We start from the raw sequence: 20430 nt of genomic DNA on the forward strand, positions 1-20430 counted from the left end.
GGTGAGGGGCAGACACAGCAGCGAACAAAACAGATGAAGTTATTTCTTCATTCAGGGGACCTCATACTCTGTATCGGAGAGGAAGAATGACTAAATGGAGCAGTGTATTGTAAGTCAGTGATGTGGGGAAAGTAAGCAGAGGCGGAGGAATGAAAGGTCCAGGGCTGGGAGTGGGGCCTCGCTGAGCTGGTGGGACCTAAGCAGAGACCCACCTAGACAAAGGATGAGCGAGCCATCGGGGTAGGGAGGGGACAGCACACGCAAAGGCCCTGAGGGGGGACCACGTCTGCTGGCTTCAAGGAACAGTAAGGAGTGAGCCAAAGCGGGGGGACCGGCCACTGGACGTGCTCTCGCTCTTACTGCGACAGACCCAGGAGCCTCTGCACAGTGTGAGCAGACAAGGCACATGGTCTGGGGCTCTGGACAGCTGCAGACACAGGCAGGGCCTGGGTGAGGCGGAGGGGCCAGCCAGGAGGCTTTGACCAGAAGATGCTGAAGATGGGGAGGGGCGTCTGACAGCTTTTCTGACAGAAGGGGCAATGGATGGAGGCGTGGGGAGCGGCAGAGAGGAGATAAGGGCACCCAGTCTGCAAGGAGACCAGTGACCGTGTCCAGAACAGCTCAGTGTGCCTTCACCCTTCTGGCCACAGAGGTCTTATTCCTGAGCTAACAAAGGTCATGGAAGGTCGTGGCGCTCTTGAGAAGACAGTGCCTCTCCGAGAGAGAGAAGACTCACTGCTCTCATTCTGCTTCCAACGAATGGCCACGGTTTTACATCTCTCTCCCAGGGGCAGGCTTTGCTCAGAGTCGCTCTCTGATTGCCCATGGCTGGAGCCAGCTGAGCACAGAGCCCTTACTACTGCTTCAATACCAACAAAACAAAGTAAAGAAACCATGCAACACGAACAAGGAAGGAGTGGAGGAAGGAAAAAGTAAGGGCGGGGAAAAGGAGAGGGGAGTGGTGAGAAGGGTCCATCACAAGAGTGATAAAGATAGAAGACACTTGAGCAAATGTAACAGGAACCTGTAGCCTGTGTGAAGCAAGTGTAGAAAATGTGTAGAAAATGGCCTGACTGAGATACTCAAGGAGCACCTGGAGAGACAGAAATGTGTGCCTGGGGGAGCACTTCATGGTCTGAATGTGCAATTCTCTGCACATACATTTAACAGCAAAATGATCAAAATTCCAACAGAGTTTTTTAAAAAGTCACCCAATGTCTTAAGTTGAAATGGTAAGAACAGCTAATATTCTTAATAATGAAAGAAGACAAGTATGGACAGAAACTAAAACAGATTATAGAGCTGCAATAATTTTCAAGTATGTTGGGCTGGCCCAGAGATGCCAAATCAACTGAACAGAGTTCACCAACCCTAACCAGGCTGCATGGGATGTTCCCAGTTTGTCCCTGTCCTTACATTTGTTTTGGAGCACTTTGTCTTTGTCAAGATTAAATGCTTTCTTTAGATTTTGAGGCCATCTTGAGATGTAAGTTGGGCTATTATCTTTAAACCCATTTATCAGAAGAGCAAATGAAAGCTCATGAAGATGGAGTTTGGGATTGACATGTACACACTATTATATTTAAAATAGATAACCAATAAGGAGCTATTATATAGCACAGGAAACTCAGTCTACTAACCTGAATGGGAAAAGAATTTGAAAAAGAATGGATAGTTGTATGGATATAACTGAATCACTCTGCTGTACACCTATAACGAATACATCATTGTTAATCAACTATACTGCAATATAAAATAAAAAGTTTTGGTAAAGATGGTGTAGTAACTTGTCCAGGGTGACCTGGTGAGTTTCTCACAGAGCACCTACCCTAGGTGAGGACCCTGGTTCCCAGCGTGGGCTTGTCCCACAGCCCTTCTCTGCCATCACGGGGACCTCATGTGACCTCATGGAAATCCATGACACTGGGCTGTATGTGAGCTGTCCCTTAGTGTCCCCATCTGGAGTAATCTCTTGGGCTGGTGGGGCAGGGTTGAGGTGGAAGATAGGGTGACCTCCATCAACCCCTACCTTGCACAGAGCAGGGAATGTTTCAGGAGATACCAGGCCAAGATGTTGTTTAATCCAAACATTTATTTCTTAAGTGCCCTCGACATTCTGGGCACTGGCAGGCCCTCAGCGGTTCCACAAACCTCTCGAGATCTTGCCCGCTTCCCTCTCTGCCCACTGCTGTGCTCCTGCCCCCAACAGCGCCAGGTGTTCTTTCATGTCTATTGCCCCTGACTCCTCTCGTTCAAAAGGCAATGTGGCCTAATGGTGGGAACACACCGGATTCATCTCTGATGGTCTGGAGTTCTGGTCCTGGCTCTGGCACAAACTGACGCTGGGGCTACAGCCTCCCCTCCCTGGGGTGTGGTTCCTTCACCTGTCAGGAGAACAAGACCCCCTTCCCACCCTACCTCCTGGGGGTAGCTCTGAGTCTGGAGCAGGGCCCAGGAAGCTATGGCCTGTGAGCCAAATCTGGCCCACCACACCAAGCAAAGGTTTCACATCTTTAAATGGTTGAAAACAATATAAACAAAAATAGTTTTTGTGACATGTGAAAATTACGTGGAATTCAAGTTGCAGTGCCCATGAATGAAGTTTTCATGGACCACAGACACTTCCATTTACTTTGCCGTTGTTGCTGTTGAGTTGTTAAGTTATGACGAACTCTTTGTAACTCTATGGACTGTAGACCACCAGTCTCCTCTGTCCATGGAATTTCCCAGGCAAGAATACTGGAGCGGGTTGCCATTTCCTCCTCTAGGGGATCTTCCCAACCAAGGGATCGAACTCATATCTCCTGCATTGGCAGCCAAATTCTTTACTGCTGAGCCGCCAGGGAAGTCCAGTTCCTGACTACTGTAACTTAAAAAAAAAAAAAATCAACCAGCTTAAATAAAATCCATTCACTTAGGTATCGTCTATGGCTACTCTTCTGCAGCAAAGGCAAAGCTGAACAATTGAAACAGAGACCAAATGGCCTAAAATATTTACTATCTGGCCTTTACAGAATTGGAGAAGGAAATGGCAACCCACTACAGTATTCTTGCCTGGAGAATTCCAGGGCTGGGTGGGCTACAGTCCACGTGTCGCAAAGAGTCAGACACGACTGAGCGACTTCACTTTAAAGTCATGTCCTGGAAGTCACTTTATACATGGAGAGACTTGTGAATAGTAAGTCTAGGCGTGGAAATTGGGCCAGGGCTGGAAAAGAAGACCTGACTTTCTGAAGTGATGGACTTGAAGAACTGGATCAGATGTTCCACCAGACTGCCCGCCTGACAGGGCAGCAGCTGAGGGGCAGCCCAAGGAGAGGGAAGCGAGGGAGGCATTGCCCACCTAGCCAGCTCCATGGGCCAAACCCACATCCTAGCCACCCTCTCTCCTCACCCATCATAGCCACCCCACCCCTACCCTTCTTTCCGTATCTTAGTGGCAGGCATGACCTGCCCTCCCTCCCCTCCAGTCCCACTCACGTGATCTCATTGTTCATGTCAGTGATGTCTATTCTGTCCAGGAACCATCCCGGTCTGTTGCCTGAGTTGTCATGGCGAATCCGAATCTTGGTCAGGGGCCCCAGATCAATGGCATAGATGGTGAAGGTATCTGTCTGGGAAAGATCGGAGTAGCGCTCATGGAGGAGGGCAGCCCTCCCCACCTCACCGTCAGCTTCACCCTCCCAGGACCTGGGGCAGCCTGAGGCCAATGGTTAGATCCGAAGCATCCAGAAGGAGGGGACATGGAAAACGCAGCCAGCCATCTGGGCTTTGGTCTGCACTACCGACTTTCGTTCATTGAATTATCATTAATATACAACATTAAATCAGTTTCAGGTGTACAACATAGTGGTCCAATATTTTTATACATTATGAAATGATGACCACTTAAAGACCAGTTATCATCCATCACCATACAGAATCATTACGACAGTATTGACTATATTCCCTGTGTGTACATTACACCCCTGAGACTTCTTTATTTTATAGCTGGAAGCCGCCACCTCTTCATTCCCTTCACCTGCTGCACTACTGTCTTTTCACCTGCCCCTGCCAGGGGGGGTCTTCTCACTTTCACTGTGTCCTGGAAGGTGGAGGGAGGTAGGAGGGTGACAGAAGTGACCGTGAGAGAGGGGTAGGGAAAATGGGGTGACTGAATGCCCACATTTGTGTTGCGGGGTGTGCATGTGTGTGTGTGTGCGTGTGTGTAGGGCCTGTTGCTTGCATATGTGCAGATACTACATGCTGTGTGTGCACATATGTGCATAACTCCTTCAACCACAAGTTCCGATTAAGTACCTACTATGAGTCAAAGTGCAAATCCGAAGTGATTGACAGAATGTACAGTGTAAGACCTGGATTGCTCACCATTCAAGTGGGAAGAGAGACCACTAGGGAAGCCTTATACGATACCAGTGTTCGTATATGATACCAGTGCACGTATATGCGCTGGAGGAAACAGATGACGCCAGGACCAGAGGGTGAACCCGATAAGTGAATGAGATCTTCTTGACTATAACTTTTAAACTACTTATTGGAAAGCATTCCAAATTTACAGAAAATTTGCGGAAACAGTGCAATGAAATTTTGTATACCCTTAGATCTTGCTTTCTCTCTCAATCTCTCTTGCCCTTTCTCTATTTTTTGCCTGAATTATTTGAAAGTATTTGGCAGATAGCATGATCCTCTACTTTTGACTTCTTCAGCACAGATTTTCTAAGAATAACATTCTCATATAATCTCAGTGCTTGTGTGCTCAGTAACAAGCTGTGTCCGACTCTGCGATCCTATGGACTGTAGCCCGCCAGGCTCCTCTGTCCATGGGATTCTCCAGGCAAGAATACTGGAGTGGGTGGTCATGCTCTCTGCCAGGGGGTCTTCCCAGTCCAGGAACTGAACCTGTGTCTCCTGCAGCTCCTGCATTGTAGGTGGATTCTTTACCGCTGAGCCACCGAGGAAGCCCATAAAATGACAGGGCAATTACCAAACTCAGGAAACAAAGTCAACACAATATTATTTAATATATAGTCTATGTTCAGAGTTCATCAGTTGTGCCAATTACATCCTCTGCAGCAAGTTTCTTCCAACTCTAGTCATCATAGTGGCTGCAAGTTTTAAAGGAAACACAGAAATAAATCCTGATCCTCAAGTCATGGGAAGGTGGTGTTCAAGAAAAAAGCAGGGGACATCCAAAATAGATCAAGCAATGAGCCCAGAAGTATTTTTAATGGATTTGTACATTTCTGGTTCTCCTCTCTGTTAACAAGGGAACCTGGCTTTGGGATGCTGGCAGAAATGGGAAAGGTGACATGAGAGACAGTCTTCTAGCCAGAGGACCCTGTAAAATCTCAAGGGACGAGAATGACAGCTGCATTCTTCCATGCTTTTCCTACTGTACCTGGAAGGAGAGGGGCCTGCATTTCTCTAAATGCTCGAATGCCATCGTGGCGTCACTGCCTCAGGATATAGATCAAATTTCTCAACTGTCACTCAAGGTTCTCACACCCCCATCCTTTCAGTTGGTCACATCAAGCTTCTCAGAGGCAGCGCCCGCCATGGCTTGGCAGAAACCACAGCAGAGTGAGAAGACCCACCGTCCAACGTCCTCCAACTGGCCTTCCGCACTTCCACCCCACACCTCCTCGTGTGGTCCCATCTTCAGGGAACACCTCTCGCTGTCATCTTGAGGCCAACACCATACTCCACCGTGGCCCAGCTCACATGCCTCCTTCCCTCCAAGTTTCCTCCAAAGCTTCTGGTCAGCACTTCCTCCCTGAACCCCTGTCCCCCGACTCAGCACCTGAGGGTCTGGTACCCATGCCGCCTCCAGTTAGTTCCTGGGCACTTCCTGGACCCCACCTGGGCCTTTCTTTATGTCCCCGCCACAAAGCCCTGGTGCTTATGGACGAGGTGCTTCCGTTCTATCTGGCTGAACTGAACAGGACACAATACTGCACACAGCAGTTGCCGTGCAGGCTGGGCCTGCCTTGGCAATCACCAGAGGGCTCCCTCCATCTGGGACTCACCTGCCCCCCGCCCCACCCCACCCCCCCCCCGGGGAGCCCACACCCTACCTGTCCCTGCTCAAACTTGTTGGACTTGTCTGACTTCTTCAGGGGCCGCTCGCCCGTGTCCCCGTATTCCTCCCCGTAGATGGTCAGGAAGACGTTGGCATCAGTGCCAGCCTTGGGCACATTCCCCGTGATCACCTGTATCTCGTAGGTGTTGGCTGGGGGACACAGAAAGGCAGTGCTGAGGATGCCCAGGCCTCGGGGTGGACCTGAGGCTCAGCCCGTTGCATCCAGCCAGATGGTGGGGGCCGGAAAAACCTCGGGGTACACCCACACCTACACTGACGGTGGAAGCGAACCAGCTCCTCCTCCCTACGCAAGACTTCCCTTCACCATGAAGCCCAGGAGGCTGCGAGTTCTGGCAAGGCGCTGGTCCTCAGCAACCCTCCTACTGATGTCCCCACGATGAGTCACCGTGAGCTATACCAGGGCTCCTCCCAAGAGTCCCAGGGCAAGGGCAACGCCAGCCCCAGCAAAGAATGGTCCACGGTGGCATTTCAGCACAGCCCAGGTCAGGAGAGCCACGGGGGGCCCCACCTGCAAGAAGAGCTGGGCATCCTTCCCTCTCCGTACCCCCCCCCCCCGACCCCGGGGGGCTATGTGACCCGTCCTCAGGCTTACGCTCAGGACCCTCTTGGCCTGCGGGCACCAGCTCCACCACCAGCTCGTTGTCCTCCTTGCCCCGGGCCAGCCAGCGGTGGGCGTCGAACTTGTATTCCTGGATCACCTCCCGCATCCCGGGCTCCAGGTCCTCCTCCCCCTCTTCCTCCTCGGTCTCCTCCTCCTCTTTCTCTGACGAGGACTCCTCCTCGGACGAGGACTCCTCCTCCTCGTCCTCCTCCTCGCTGCCCGCCTCCTCCTTCTTTTTCTTCTTCCTCTGCAGCTTGGCCTTCAGACGTTCCTTCCTGAGCAGCTGCCGCAGCCTGTCCTTCTCCTTCTTCCTGCGCGCCTCCTCCTCGGGTGTGAGGTCCTCCTCCCGCACCGCCAGGTGCCGCAGCCACACGGCGTCCACGTACCAGCTGGGGCTGAAGCCCTCGCCCGTGTGGCCCAGCCGGATCTTGAAGACCTGGCCCACGTCCGCTGCCTCCAGCTGCACAAAGCGCAGGGGCAGTGGCTTGGGCGGGGGGCGGTCCTCAGCATCCTCCCCGGGGCCCCGCAGAGCCGCCGGAGCCAGAGACTGGGGCCTCTGAGTCAAGGCTGCCCCCGCGCCTCCTCTCCCGCCCTCCCCACCCAAGCCTGGTCTCCCTGCCGGACCCCCCTCCCCACCCAAACCGACAGAGTGCACCCCCAACACAGTGGGTCAATATGGTCTCCTTCCTTCTCTTTCTCATTCTCCACTTTACACTCTCTCTCTCTCTCTCTCTCTCTCTCTCTCTCTCTCTCTCTCTCTCTCTCTCTCTCTCTCTCTGCACGTCACACTCACTCCTATTTTTCTTATTTCTGTATCTTTGTTCCCTCGTGCAGAATGCCTTTATTCCGTCCTCTGCCTTTAACTAAACCTATTCATTCCAGTTCCGGAGCTTTATTATCTTTTTTTTTTTTTTCTTTAGTGTTGTGTCTTCCTGTGCTCTCGTTCGGAGCATTTTTTCCCCCTAGCAATAATCATATAGAACTTTTCCAAGAAGCAAAAAAAAAAAAAAAAAAAAGTGGTGTTTGTCAAAGACAGAAGTCTCCCCCACGCGCCTCCAAGAGGCCCCAGCCCCCCACCACCACACCAGCCTTTCCCCTCCCTGAGCACTCAGGGGATCCCGGAGGTTGGCAAGGTCTCGGCCTAGCCTGGATGCCTGGATGCCCTCTCTGCCTGCGGGCGCTACTGTCTGTGCGCTCAGCTCTCTCCTGCACTGGGCTTAGCACACGGCCGGCTCAAAGGGCAGGGATTTAGCTCTGCTTCAGAGGACTGGGTCCTCGACCTTCCATCTGCCACTCTGATCTGAGCCTGACATCCAGGGGAGGTCTGGCCCCGGCTCAGGCAACAGCTCCCGTGCTGAACAGACTGAGGCCCAGGGCTGTCCCATGAGCTGTTTGGTGTCCCCCCAGCTGGACCTCAGATCTGCAGGAGAGTTCAGGTCTCCTGACTCACTGTTCATGAAGCCACAATGTAGCCAGAAGCACCTCTGTAAGAAAATGAGTAGCCAAAATGGAGCCCAGGACCCCCTGAAAGAGGAGTGCATTCTTCTCAGCTTTGTAGGGATGGGCTCTGGATACGGTAAGTTCCTTCTTCAGCACATTCCAGTGGTTCCTGGTCACAGCACCCTCGCAGTCTGGCTCACTTACCATCTCTCTCCCCTCATCTCCTCCTCTCCAGTATTTTCCAGGTCACAGCACCCTCACAGTTGGGCTCACTTGCCGTCTCTGCTCCCCATCAACCTGCCCAGCTATGAATGCAGCCACCACCACACTCAGCCACGCAGTCCATTCACATCCAGAAGACGCTCTGCTCCTAACACCTCCGTGACTGGTCACAGTTTCCTAAGTACTTTCCCTGACATTGACCATTTTAATCCTTCCAGGGGCTGTGAAGCAGGCCAGGTAGTTATTGTAAACCTAGGTTTGAGCTGATAAAGAAGCTGAGGCTCAGGGAGGTGAGCCAATCAGGCCCTTGCACTCAGCAGTGTCAGGAGAGGGCTGGATTCTAGGAGGCCTCCTCCACCACTGACGTTCCAGACACCCGTGACTCTGGGTTAGGACTCTTTGCTGAGGGCCAGGCTACTTACGGCACACACGCAGAGCAGCCAGCATGAAGATATTACTGCAGAACAGATCTGCACACGTACACACATGCACAAATGCACTTGTGTCCCACAGAAGACATTCACATGCCCTTTAAAAGGCACCGCCCTGGGTCCTTCTCTCCTGCCAACAACATGCTTACATTCTCATCTTTTTTTCTCCGCTACTCAAAGGGACTTGAGGTGGCCTGGGGCACTCAGACAGAGTCTTGAGACCCCAAGCCTCCCAGTATCCTGGTTGGGAGGCATGGCCCTACTCTTAGACCGAGTGAGCTGTCGAATCAGAGGCCAAGGCTGGAAACTAATGCGGTGGCCAAGGCCCTCGCGCCATATTTTGCTAAATTAGAATCAACCCTCCAGCTGTTCTCAGAATTGGCAGCACGTTAGTATCACTGGTAGAGATTTTAGAAACATACCCCAGTTTTCTTGCCTGGAAAGTTTCCTGGATAGAAGGGCCTGGTGGGCTACAGTCGATGGGGCCACAAAGAGTCGGACATAACTTGAGCACACACATACACACACACAGAAAACATATCCAACCATAGAGGTTCTCATTTAATTGATCCAGGTGTAGACTTAAAGCTCCTCAGATGGTGCTAACAAGAAGCCAGGCCTGAGAAGCAATCCCTCTGTTTTCAGACGTATGATGAGCCCTCTCTTGGCTCCCCTCCGCCACCATGGCTTTACCCCCACACACCTGGAATGTGTCCTTGGACGCCCGTTCAAACACCTTCGAGCGGCTGGAGAGGAAGAGCACTTCTGTCTTGCCTTTCTCACCATAAATCTGCATGAATACTCGGGCAGTGGTGCTTGCTCCGCCTACATCCCCGGTCCAAACCTCAACCTCGTAGTGGATCACTGGGCGGGCACACGGAGGAGAAGCAGGACATTTAGTAATAGCAACAACAGCAACAATAGTTACAAAGAAAACATTTCCCAAACCCATGCCATGTGTCTGCTGCTTCTTAGGCATCATCTCATCCAATCCTCCCATCAGTATCATAAGCAGTATTGTTGCCATTTTGCAGATTGACAAACTGAGGCTTCGAGGACTAAAGTCGGTTGTGGAAATGGCAAACCTAAGCAATCAGACTGCAAAGCTCAGTTCTCCTCTGTGCTGCATGTGTTCTCTGGAACCAGGAATGAGGTCAGTACACCAGCTGGCACCCTCTGCTGTGTGCCTACCCCTGGGTAGACACTGTGGGGCAGAAAGAAGCAAAAGGCTATGTGTTTGTCTTTTTCCCTTAGTTTCAGTAAAGAAGGATGGTTGAAATGATACTCTTCATTTAAATATAGGCAGCTTTCAGATGATACCAACAGAGCTACACAGAAAGAATTTGTCTCTATGTTGAAGAAATACTGTCAAGTTGTTAGAGGGTGGAAATGTGTTATAAGTATTCACCATTAGAGGGCGCTTCTTATAGGAGAGCAAAATGTCTCCAAGAACTACGGGACCATATTTTTTTTTTCTAAGCGGCTATTACAAGACTTGTCCTTTCAGCAATGCTTTAGGGTGAAATCATAATTTTTTCAAGTTAAGACTTATTTTCAACAAGATAAGGGGTCTCCCATTACCACAGCAATGTGAGAAATTGGCGGCTGAAACGAGAGGACTGGCTGAGAGCCGGAAGAGGTTGAACTAGAAATATGGCTTTAGCTGGGGTAAGGTTGGGCAAGTTGATGGACAGGAAGGAGACCCAGTAAAAGCCAGGATTCTTAATGAGGAGAACCCCAGTCTCTCTTCCCTCTCTCTGGTTTCAATAGCAACCAGGATTAAATAAAATTAGGAGAGATAAAAATTAGCATGCAGAGAACAAGAGCCAGCTATTGGAAATGAACATGTGGTAGCTGAAATAAAATATTCCAAAGAAAAGGTAAAGTCAAGGACAGCACTGAAGAACAAAAAGAAAATTCCCAAAAACAAACTAAGATAAGAAAATCAGAGGAAGCTTAACAAATTTCAGTTCTAAAGAAAACAGCAGACAGAGAGTTGGAAATTGTGGAAGAAATAAATACAAAAAAAGGTCCCAGAGCTAAAGGAACACTTCCAAATTCAAGGAGCTCTTGAGTTCCCAGAAGATTGGATGAAACCAAAATCACAAAAGGCACTGAAGACATCATGAAATATCAGAATGCCAGGGATAAACATAGGATCCTGCAGGTTTTAGAGAGAAAAAAATCCAAAGGTTTGGGTAGCAGAAAGGCATCAGACTTCCCAGCCGTAACCCTGGGAGCCAGAAGATGGTAGGAAAATCACTTATAAACTCTAAGAGAAACTGAGTTCTAGATCAGAATTCTCTAATAAGCCAAATTATGGCTCAATGGTGAGAGTAGGCTAGAGACATTTGCACACATTCAAATTCTCCATTGCAGTGGACAATTAACCAAAAAAGAGGAAGACGTGAAATTCAGAAAACAGCAGATCTAACCTAGAAGAGAAAGACTGCAATGTCCAAAAGACAGTAGAAAGGAAGTCTCAAAAGGAAAGCTTCATTGCACCCCAGAGAATAAGACAAGAGTTTCCCTTGTGATGGGAGTTGGAGAGAAGGAAGTAGAGTTCCTGTTGGATTTGAACATATGAAAAGAACTTTAGTTCTGTTGGAGAGATGGAGATAAGACAGTGTTATGGAATAACTGTGTCCTCCCAAAATTCATATGTTGAAACCTTAACCGCTAATATCTCAGAATGTGACAGCATTTGGAGACAGGGCCTTCATAGAGGTGATTAAGTTAATCCAATATGACTGGTGTCCTTTTAAGGAGAGAATGGGATAGAGACATGCCCATGCTCACAGGAAGACTTTGTGAGGGACAGTGAGACGGTGGCTTTCTGAAAGCCCAGGAGATAGATCACAGAAGAAACCCAGCTTGCTGACTCTTCAGTTTAGATTTCCAGCCTCCAGAACTGGGAGAAAACAAAGTTTGGTTGCTTAGGCCACTTAGTCTGTGGTAGTTTGTTATAGTAGCTCTAGCAGACTAGTACAGACAGGTGGGTATACAGATGGGTAGATAGAAATATATATGGGTACGTTGAAAACTCTACTAATGCATAAGTGAGATTATTATTAATTCCAGAAAAAAAAAGTTGTATAAAAAATGAAGCATAATTGTTATGAGTATGTATCTCAGCAGTGAATAATATTTACATGGTTATAATAATGTAAAAATCAAATACTGATTATTGAAGGTTGGAGGGAGGGGATATATGTGTGTGTGTATAAATGTACATGTGCATATGTTAAAAAAGCTAGATCCTCCTATTCCATAGTAGGAAGTTAATAGTTACCGTCTATGACTGAAAATAATTAATGTCTATGACCAGCAAATTTGGAAAACTCAGCAGTGGCCACAGGACTGAAAAAAGTCAGTTTTCATTCCAATGCCAAAGAAGGGCAATGCCACAGAATGTTCAAACTACAGTTGCACTCATTTCACATGCTAGCCAAGTAATGCTCAAAATTCTTCAGGCAAGGCTTCAATAGTACATGAACTGAGAACTTCCAGATGTTCAAGCTGGATTTAGAAAAGGCAGAGAAACAAGAGATGAAATTGCCAACATCTGCTGCATCATCAAAATAACCAGAGAATTCCAAAAAAACATCTACTTCTGCTTCATTGACTACACCAAAGCCTTTGACTGTGTGGATCACAACAAACTGTGCAAAATTCTTTAAGGGATGGGAATGCCAGAACTCCTTACCTGCTTCCTGAGAAACCTGTATGCAGGTCAAGAAGCAACAGTTAGAACCATACATAGAACAATGAACTGGTTCAAAATTGGGAAAGGAGTACGTCAAGGCTGTATATTGTCATCCTGCTTATTTAACTTATATGCAGAGTATATCATGGGAAAAGCTGGGGTGGATGAAACACAAACCAGATCAAGATTTCCAGGAGAAATGTCAATAACCTCAGATATGCAGATGACATCACCCATATAGCAGAAAGTGAAGAGGAACTAGAGAGTCTCTTGATGAAAGTGAAAGAGGAGAGTGAACAAACTGGCTTAAATCTCAACATCCAAAAAATGAAGATCATGGCATCTGGTCCCATCACTTCATGGCAAATAGATGGGAAACAAGGGAAACAAACAGTGAGAGACTGGGCTCCAAAATCACTGCAGATGGTGACTGCAGCCATGAAATTAAAAGATGTTTGCTCCTTGGAAGAAAAGCTATGATCAACCTAGACAGCATATTAAAAAACAGAGACATAACTTTGCCAACAAATGTCCATCTAGTCCAAGCTATGGTTTTTCAGTAGTCATGTATGGATGTGAGAGTTGGACTATAAAGAAAGCTGAGCACCAAAGAATTGATGCTTTTGAACTGTGGTAGTGGAGAAGACTCTTGAGAGTCCCTTGGACTGCAAGGAGATCAGACCAGTCAATCTTAAAGGAAACCAGCCCTGAATATTCATTGGAAGGACTGATGGTGAAGGTGAAGCTCTAATACTTTGGCCCCCTGGTGTGAAGAGCTGACTCATTAGAAAAGACTCTGATGCTGGGAAAGACAGAAGGCAGGAGAAGAAGGGGACAACAGAGGATGAAGTGATTGGATGGCATCACCAACTCAACGGACCTGAGTTTGAACAACCTCCAGGAGATGGTGAAGGACAGGGAGGCCTGGCATGCTGCAGTCCATGGGGTCACAAAGAATTGGACAGGACTGAGCGACTGAACAACTAAATGACTGGAAAAAATTCAAGTAATTGATAAGTATATTACTGAAAATATGGAGATAGATTTCTGAAGAAAAAGCTAAAGTTATTAAAAATGTATTACCTCTGAAGAAGGGGGATGGGTTGGGGAAAGAGGTAGGTAAGGGAACTGCTGCTTTTTTTATCTTTATCTTGTAGTACCTGTATAGTGCTGTGCTTAGCCGCTCAGTTGTGTCTGACTCTTTGCAACCCCATGGACTGTAGCCCACCAGGCTCCTCTGTCCATGGGGATTCTCCAGGCAAGAATACTGGAGTGGGTTGCCATTCCCTTCTCCAGGGGATTTTCCCAACCCAGAGATCAAACCTGGGTCTCCTGCATTGCAGGCAGATTCTTTACCATCTGAGCCAACAGGCAAGCCCAGTACTTGTATTACTCTGATGGAAATCAAGTTTTAGCTCATAAAAGGAGGGAAGGATTCGATTCTGCACGCTAGCAGGTACCATTACAAAGCCTGTGTATGTGATACACTCCTCAGAGAATTTACAGGTTACATGGGGAGAGAGGATGGACACAATAAGACACAAGGCTTTCTGGAAGAGGAAGCGGCGAGTTCATAGAGGATTCCTTCTCAGAGCAACTTCCTGTGGCAGTGAGTCTCAGACAGCTGCTTTCAGGCTAGACACAAAAACGGAGAGGTGAGGGAAGCAGCATTGTCTATAACAGGTTTGGACTGATGATCCTCTAGATAACCTCTTGTTTCTTTGAAGTGAAGTGAAGTGAAGTGAAGTCGCTCAGTCGTGTCTGACTCTTTGCAACCCCATGGACTGTAGCCCACCAGGCTCCTCCATCCATGGGGATTCTCCAGGCAAGAGTACTGGAGTGGGTTGCCAACTCCTTCTCCAGGGGATCTTCCTGACCCAGAGATCGAACCTGGGTCTCCCGCATTGCATGCAGATGCGTTAACCTCTGAGCCACCAGGGAAGCCCCCCTACTTAATCGATGGCTCTCATATCATGTGCAATAGGTGGCCAGATCACCTTGAATTTCACCTCCACTCAGAGAGGTCACCACCCTGTCCACATAGTTCCCTCTTCCCCATGCTGTTACTAACCCCTTATCTTGCTTCCTTTTCTTCCTGGCTCTTACTTGGCATTATACTATATATTTATTTTTTGTCTCCCATCACGGAGCGTGAAGTCCATGAGGACAAGGCTTTGGTCTGTTTTGCTCATGATTGTCTCTACAAAGCCTAGGGCAGTGTCAGCACAGAGAAACAGTCAACGTACACATATTGAATAAATGAATGAATGAATATTATCTCTTCTCCAGTCTTCCCAGGGGGAAAACTATTTCTCAAACTCCTCTTGTACGCAAGGCCAAGAAGGTGTATTTCTCAATAAAGTCATCTGCTGCCTTTCTCCCAGAAAACAATGGTTCATCCACCATGTCCTCAGGTTCCCCATCTGTAGAAGGAGCCCCCTTTCCCTCCCAGAGCCCTGCCAGGGGCAACTGGAAGCTTCCCACTTTGAGACAAGACCCAGGTCACCCACAATTCCTCTTCCTTCCCCGCTGCCCCACCCCATGGGGAACAGTGTTGACAGTCCCGTCACAGCTGCCTCCATACATTTCTGGATGTCCACCACCTCACTGGGGTAGAGCTCCACCTCCAGGCGCCCGTCAGCCTGGTCCTTGTCCAGCCAGCGGTTGGCAGGGAAGGTGTACCGCTTGCCTTGGCGGGGCACGCGAATCTGAACACTGCCCAGGAACCAACTGGCATGCAAGCCCGTGCTGTCATGCCCAATTACCAGCCGGCTGATCTGGAAGGAAACACACGATACATGTGAGCAAGGAGCTGGTATAGAAGCCTCCATCTCTCCATCCCTACGCCCCCAAAACACCAGGGCAAGTGGCTCCCCTCAGCCCCGTCTCCAGCTCTTTCAGAAGATGCAGTCTCAGCAGGAAGGGCTGGGTCCCAGGCCAGCCTGCCCTCAACCAGCCAGGAGACCAGAGCCCCGCCTCCCCAGCCTGGAGCCCCTGTCCCTTTGTCTTTAGTTCAGCCCACCTCCTAGGGACACGGTGAGAAGCAAGTGGGTGTGACCAGAGCTTTGAAAGCTCCAGTATGTACTGAATGTTAGGCAGTGGACGTCCTAAGAATGTGGTGGCTGCACAAGAAAGCAAACGTTCAAAATATTAACCACTGGCTTCTGATGGCCATGTTGGTGATTTGGCTTTGTTTTGTCTTACACCATACACAGTTGTACATGTCTTTGCACGTCTTCTCTGGCACACCCATCCTGTAGGTGACAATACGCAGACAACCTTTCGGGGCTCTGTCATTCTGTGTCCAGTGCCTCCTCTCACTCTTAGAACCAAGGTGTATTTTTCTCAGTAGCACCATAGTTCAGTAGCTTTGCTATTTTATATTTTATGTTAATCTTTGCCCACAGATGTCATAGATGAGCACAAAAATGTACATGTTACCATCCTTAAATGTACCTCGCTCTTCAGGGTTTGAATGATATTTATGTTTTTGTTTTTGTTTTTTTTAGATTCAGGCCAATTCTAACATCAGATGGAATTCTCAGATGGCCTTTGAGATCCCTTCCAGCCCCCTAGATTCTTTCCGTGGTGGTTTGGAGGGGTGGTGCTAGTTGTGAGTCTGGTGCCCAAAGGCCAGATTTAGAAAATTGTCCCTGTAAGCCTTGCTCTCGCTCTTCTGCATCCTGAGCACCTATTTGCAGCTGCTATTGGAAACTCTATCACAGCTGAGTGCCTGGAGCCCGGTCCCCTGGAATCCAGCTACGTCTACAGACACAGTCTGAGAGCTTTTAAGGTGTGGGCCAAGCAGCGCGGGAGAGCTTCATCGTCTTTCTGTGGTGCTGGCTCTGTGACAGAGGAAAGACAGGAACAGGTGTTTTCTGCCTGTTGTGACAGAAAATACCACGAAGGCAGGGATCATCTGTCAGTCCCATGGTGGCCAGCACCTGACGTGGGCAACTCTCCAGTCACCAAGGCTAGAGCTTACTGAGTACATACTATGTGCGTGTGGGTGTTACTGACATAGTTAATGCTAATGACAATCCCACTGGAATCCCTTTCGATAGTAGTGAGAAAACCAAAGCAAACAGAGATGAAGTAACTTGCACACGGCAGGTAAGTGGAAACACTGGGCCTCAGACGAGGCAGTCAGGAGCCCAAGCCCACACTCCAAGCTTTTGGCCACATTGCTTGTTGGGCAGGTTTCAGAAACACAAGAAGGGCCCCAACGCCCTTCCCCACCACTCGGATGTCTCATTTATCTGCTGGCTGCTGCCAGAAATCCTTAGTTAAGGAAACAGCATTTCAGTCTACAATTACTAATTCAGCTTAAAATGTAAATACAGCTTGATCAAGGAAAATCTTGATTTAAGCTAAGGAGCTTCAAGGTGAAATCATTCCCCAGAGCACCTGAACTCAGGTGAGGCTCACCAAGAGGGGAGGGATCGGCAAAGGGGAGCTTGTAACCCTCTCAGTTTCCATAAGCCACCCCGAGAGGGGCAAGTGGTAACCTGAAGCCCTGCTCAGACACTTCTAGAAAAGTTTCCAGCACTTGAGTGCAGGCAGTCAGACCCACACTTCTCCAGGTGAATGCTTAGACCCCTCACAGCACAGTCAGCCAGAGAGGTGATGGTGGGGACCCATCTCTTATCTAAGGCAGAATCTCTCAGGTGTGGCCTGGGAGTTCACACTGCAATAGGCTTTCTGGGTGTCACTGTGACACACACACCAGTTTGGAACTGGGAAGCATTTCCAGTCCCTCTTTACAGCTCTCCCTCCTTCCTCCTTCCTCCTTCCCTGCACACCAGTGTCTAGGACCCAGGTCCCTCTGGTCCTGGCTACGGAGGTAAAGGAAACACCGGACTAAGAACATGAGTTCCAGCCCCAGAGAGAGTCTGGAAGCTTGAGCACTGTTCACGTGCCTCCTGCTGCTCTGGGTCATACTGGAAAACAATATACTGCACTAACCAAGTGGGCACTTTTCCCCTTCAAATGGGTTCACCTGTGTGTTGTGAGAGTGTGTGTGTGTGCATATATGAGTGTGTGTGAGTGTGTGTATGTGTATATGTGTGTGTATGCAAGTGTGTGTGTGCGTATGTGTATATGTGTGTGTATGCAAGTGTGTGTGAGTATGTATATATGTGTGTGTGCATGTATGTGTGTATGCGTATATGTGTGTATGCAAGTTAGTGTATGTGTATATGTGTGTGTGCATGTATGTGAGTGTATGTTCATGAGTGTGTGTCTCTCTGTGTGTGCATGTGTGTGTATGCATGTGTATGCAAGTGTGTGTGAGTATATGTGTGTGTGCATGTATGTGAGTGTGTGTGTTCATGAGTGTGTGTCTGTGTGTGTGCATGTGTGTGTGAGTATGTGTATATGTGTGTATGCAAGTGTGTGTATGTGTATACGTGTGTGTGCATGTATGTGTGTATGTGTATGTGTATATGCATGTGTATGCAAGTGTGTGTGAGTATGTGTATATGTGTGTGTGCATGTATGTGAGTGTGTGTTCATGAGTGTGTCTGTGTGTGTGCATGTGTGTGTATGTGAGTGTGAGTGTGTGTACACAAGGGGGTGTGTGTGTGTGCACCCATGTGCAGATACACGCAGGGAAATAGGTAAGACACCTTCACAGGGTCTTGGGAGAGACTTACAGTTCCAATGCTGAGGGTCTCCAGGGTGAACTCATCCACTCGGCTACGTTCAAAATAGTCTTTCAGGTTATTGTCAGAGACGAGAAGAACTTGCTTAATGGTGTCAGATTTGTCCCCGTAGAGCTTGATGTAGACTCTGGAATCTGTGCTGGCCCCAGGGACATCCCCCGTCTTCAAGCTGATGTGATAGCGGAAGTCTGAACAGTCCAGGGCAGGAGGCGGGAAGGGAGGGGTTAGCGCGGGTGAGCTGCAGGGAGCTCAGGGCAGGAGGTCGATGGCCAGGGCTGGATACTCAGCTGGGGGTCGGGGGCCCAGGCTCTGGCTCTCCTCACATAGCCCTGAGACTGGGGTGGTGGTGGTGCTCCTACCATCTTTTGGAGTCCCCTCATCTCAAAATCAGAATTCTGACTCCTGCTTCGTCTGCCCCATAGGGTGTGAATGCGCTGAGAACAGGAAGGCATGCAAAGAATACTAAAATGTAAGAGACAAGGATTTAAAGCAAATACGCATTCACTTTCTCATCTGATGGATGAAGAAACCAAGGCAAAGGAAGCCTCTACCTCCCGGGAGAAAACATAGCGCGTTACCTACATGGTGTTAGTGCCGGATGTTCTGACCTCAGTTTTACAGGTGAGGAATTTGAGCCTCAGAAGATGATGTTTTTGGCTCAAGATGGCAACAGTTCAGAAGGAGCCAGCCTAGCACTAAACACTAGGCAGTCATCCTTAAGCATAATACTAGTCCTTAAATTTGAGAGTGGTGTTTCCACACAATCATTTAAGGAAGTAAGCTTGTATACACTTTTTAAAAATTGAGAAATGGAAGCTGAGTTTTATCAAATAACATTTCTGGCATGATACTGAAATAATCACAATTGATTTCTCTGAACTATTACGTATTAAGGTTTATATATTAAAGTAAAAGAGTTGAAGATATTTTTTTAAAGTGTCAGCTATGTGTAAATCCCTAATGTGGACCTGAAGGTCTTATTCTCACCTGAAATGCCACGCTGATGTTACTCTATCTTATGACCCAGAAAGGTCTGTGTCATCTGTCCACAAAGGAGGATAAAAGGCAAGGCCTAGGATAGTCTGAGCCATGAGCCCAAGTCCAATAGCCTTCTTCCAGAGTGTGGGTCTTGGGAATGAAAAGGGAAGCATTGGAAAGGCTAGTGATGCTAGTTCCAAAGCCTGCGGTTCACAGTCGTCTCAGGGCCTTCTGGCGCTGGCAAGAAATACTTGGAGAGAGACAGCTAAGCACAGCTCTCAGGTGACAACCCCACAGACCAGTCAGGCCCTGGAGGAGGCCAGGCCTGTGGGTCTAGTCCAGGTCAGCTGCCCTGGGCACACCTGACGGCCCTGAGGAGGTGGCTTGTCTTTGCTGTAAAGATATAGCAAGACCTGCGAAAAAGATCGCTTCCTTATATCATTTTCATCTAAATCCTTTCAAAAACTCTGACTTGGGGAAGAGGGAGTCTGAAGGACCCTGTCCCTGTCGAACAGTGGGGCTTGCTGGAGTGGGAAGGCCAGGCAGGAAGACAGAGATGCCTGGGTGCTGGGCCCAGCTCCACTGCTGACTGCAGACCTGGCTATCCTAGGAATTCCCCTTGGCACAAACATGAGACTTGTGTCCACTGGAGGCATTTTTTTCATCTCTTAAGAACTGTTCCAGCTCTTAAATCCTGTAATTCAGTGTTCTCAGAATGCAGAATTCCAACTTTGCAATTTGCTATCTGACCTCAGGAAGATATTTAGCTCCACCAGATCTGGGTCCCCCCTGACAAACTGGCGAAACAACATTAGCTCTGCCGACTTCCAGGGTTCTTGCTGGACTCACATGAGATAAAAAGTGATAAATATGTGGTCTTATTATTCATGTGAGCCCAGAAATAACTTGGGAAGGTCGGCGGAGCTGATGGCATTATGCCCACCTGTCAGGTGAGGATGCAGACCTGGTGGAGCTAAGTATCTTCCTGAGGTCAGATAGCAAATTGCAGATAATACGTGATAAATGTGAGGTATTAGGGGCTTCCCTGGTGGCTCAGACAGTGAAGAACCTGCCTGCAATGAGGGAGACTCAGTTTCGATCTCTGGGTCAGAAAGATCCCTTGGGGAAGAAAATGGCAACCCATTTCAGTACTCTTGCCTGGGGAATTCTAGGAACAGAGTGGCATGGTGGGCTACAGCCCATGGGGGTCTCAAAGAGTCAGACGCAGTTGAGCAATTAACAGTTTTATGAAGCCTTGGAAAAGAAACCAGGTGTTGGTATTATTGAGG

General features: G+C 48.6%; 1 protein-coding gene across 2 annotated transcripts in view; it reads right to left on the reverse strand.

Annotated features, from left to right (window-relative positions):
• The window catches only part of LOXHD1 (lipoxygenase homology PLAT domains 1), a 196761-nt gene that overhangs the window by 84616 nt on the left and 91715 nt on the right, over positions 1–20430 (reverse strand). For both annotated transcript variants that reach the window (XM_068993866.1, XM_068993865.1), the window contains exons 16-21: positions 18155–18351; positions 15085–15277; positions 9498–9658; positions 6693–7161; positions 6075–6229; positions 3481–3614 (exon numbers count right to left, since the gene is read on the reverse strand). In XM_068993866.1, coding sequence (XP_068849967.1) covers positions 3481–3614; positions 6075–6229; positions 6693–7161; positions 9498–9658; positions 15085–15277; positions 18155–18351 — 1309 coding nt within the window. The remainder of the gene's footprint in view (positions 1–3480; positions 3615–6074; positions 6230–6692; positions 7162–9497; positions 9659–15084; positions 15278–18154; positions 18352–20430) is intronic.

Source organism: Capricornis sumatraensis, chromosome 21 (assembly GCF_032405125.1).
Source record: "Capricornis sumatraensis isolate serow.1 chromosome 21, serow.2, whole genome shotgun sequence".
NCBI classification, from domain to species: domain Eukaryota; kingdom Metazoa; phylum Chordata; class Mammalia; order Artiodactyla; family Bovidae; genus Capricornis; species Capricornis sumatraensis.